At 49.6% G+C, this 2,044-nt stretch overlaps 1 protein-coding gene across 1 annotated transcript in view; it reads left to right on the top strand.

Moving 5' to 3' along the window:
- Positions 1 to 832, top strand: part of LOC104984254 (zinc finger protein 160-like) — a 12,403-nt gene extending 11,571 nt beyond the window's left edge. The window contains exon 5 of the mRNA XM_010833921.1: positions 665 to 832. Coding sequence (XP_010832223.1) covers positions 665 to 832 — 168 coding nt within the window. The remainder of the gene's footprint in view (positions 1 to 664) is intronic.
- The last annotated feature ends 1,212 nt before the right edge of the window (positions 833 to 2,044 follow it).

Genomic DNA, 2,044 nt, shown 5'->3' with positions numbered 1-2,044 from the left:
AGAGGAGGAAGAATGCCATGCTGTCCTGACACAGAGTGGAGTTGACATAAAGGCACAATTTCAGGATCACCAACAGCCAGAGGTGGGTTCAGGCTGTTCACAGTCAATAGTGAGGAGAGAACACAGGCCCTGAGGCAGACTGTTGAGGCAGTTAGAGGAGATCTCTTCCTTTGCTCCAGGAGCTCAGTGGAGAATAAACAGGGTCTTTGAAAAAAAAAAAAGGTGGGAGAGGTAGAGGTGGACTTTTGAGGAGCTCCATAGGAAAGGTATGGAGCAAACACACAGGGAATGTGAGGGAACAGCCAGGAATCTGAATCAAGAACAGTCAGTTCGGGGCTGTGTTTTTCTCCAGCTGTGATGAGCCACACGGGGACAAGGTAGAGCTGGTGTGATGGGGGCGTCCACATGCCAGGCCTTTGCTTTGGGGCATTTGACTTGCATGACTGTAAGTGACAGAGGACGGTGTTTGTCTCCATGATTTAAAAATAACCTGGATGAGGTGGTAGAGTGTATTCCATTGGCTTACCATTTTATTCTTGATGCAGACAAGCCTGGACTGTAGTTACATACTCTGCACATGGTCAGCAAATTAATGAGAAGAACACAAAATGAAACTAGTACACCCTCTGGTATGGCCTTCACTTTAGGGGGTTGATGTGTGCAGGGGTCCTTTAACCTGGAAGAGTGGGAAGGGATCTATCTGGCCAGGAACAGCAGAGGAGGGCAGAAGCAGGACCCTCCACCCGGACAGTCCTCACCCTCACCAAGCACAAAGGGCGAGTGTAACTTCAACTGGGACCGCAGTGAGCTCATCCAAGGGGTAGCTACTTGAGGCTGAGTAGACCCACTTCAGAAATAAAAAGAGCCTAAAATCAGAAGAGAAAAGGACGAAGCCTCCTGGCTGCCTAGACCCTTCCATGGCGAAAAATTCTGAAACAAAATGCTGTTCTGTAGCGTTTAATATTCTATCGTCCGTTCTACCCATTGGGAATTTTGTATTTCATATTTTAACTTGTAATCCCTACACAGATAACTCCAGTTCTTTTTAATTTAAATTGCTTAAATTAATTGATTGCAGGCAATGCTTCTGGATCCAACTACCGCCCCACAGCTACTCCTCACTGAGATCACAGTTTTCTCAGTTCAGGACCAACGGTCAACCGCTGGCAAAAATAGCTTTTGACTTAAACTGTTTTCAACTTGTTAAAAAGAAATTTCCAAATAAGTGGCCCACACAACTGTAAGCATTTAATTTAAAACTTGTTAGAGACAGTAACTTAAGCTAAGCAGGAAGCCATCCTATCATAAGATACAAAGACCCTTAAGCATGTCTAAACCTAGAAAAGGTAAACTTGGGAGGGAATCCAAGGGACGCACACACCACACCTCTACCGGCTCTCCTCCCTCCATCTCAGTCGTAGCGCAAGCCCGGGTTCTTTACGCCCCGCCCCTTGCTGGTCCTGCTCTGCTCAGGCCCCGCCCACAGCCCTTAAGCGCACGCGCCGTTTCTTCAAGACCGGGAAGCTGGTAGTGCAGAGGACAAGTCACGCTGGGCAGCAAGAGTTAACACTTTTCTAGCTTGGACCTGCGCCTCACAGTCCTCTTTACAGACAGACGGTTAAAATTAGCAATTTCAAGGTACGGGGAGGCACCTCCCGTCCCCAGCCGCCCGGGGTTCCCTCCTCGCCCCGCCCCTCGCCGGTAGCACTCCGCTCAGGCCCCGCCCCGGAGGCCACTAAAACACCGCCCATGCAGCGCCTTGCGGAACCGGAGAATGCGAAGTCGGGTACGCTGTACCAAGCCTCTCGTTTCTTGTGTAAATCGGTGCTGCGCGGTACCCCTGACTTCACTTTCAGGACTTTAAATCCTAGCATCCGGCCCTCTGCCCCCAGTAAATCCAGACCTCGGCCTTTCAAGTCGACTGTTTTCCTTTGGGTTAAAATCACCCTGAGGCGGGTCCCTGAGCCCTTGGCTTTTTTGCCCTTGACCCACGTAAACACCGCCTTTCAAGGCATTTTCCTGCTTTAAATCCTTTACCACTTCC

Source organism: Bison bison, unplaced genomic scaffold, assembly GCF_000754665.1.
Source record: "Bison bison bison isolate TAMUID 2011002044 unplaced genomic scaffold, Bison_UMD1.0 scf7180017845361, whole genome shotgun sequence".
NCBI lineage: Eukaryota > Metazoa > Chordata > Mammalia > Artiodactyla > Bovidae > Bison > Bison bison.
Note: the sequence above shows the minus strand (reverse complement) of the source record. Positions and strands in the feature narration are given on the sequence as shown.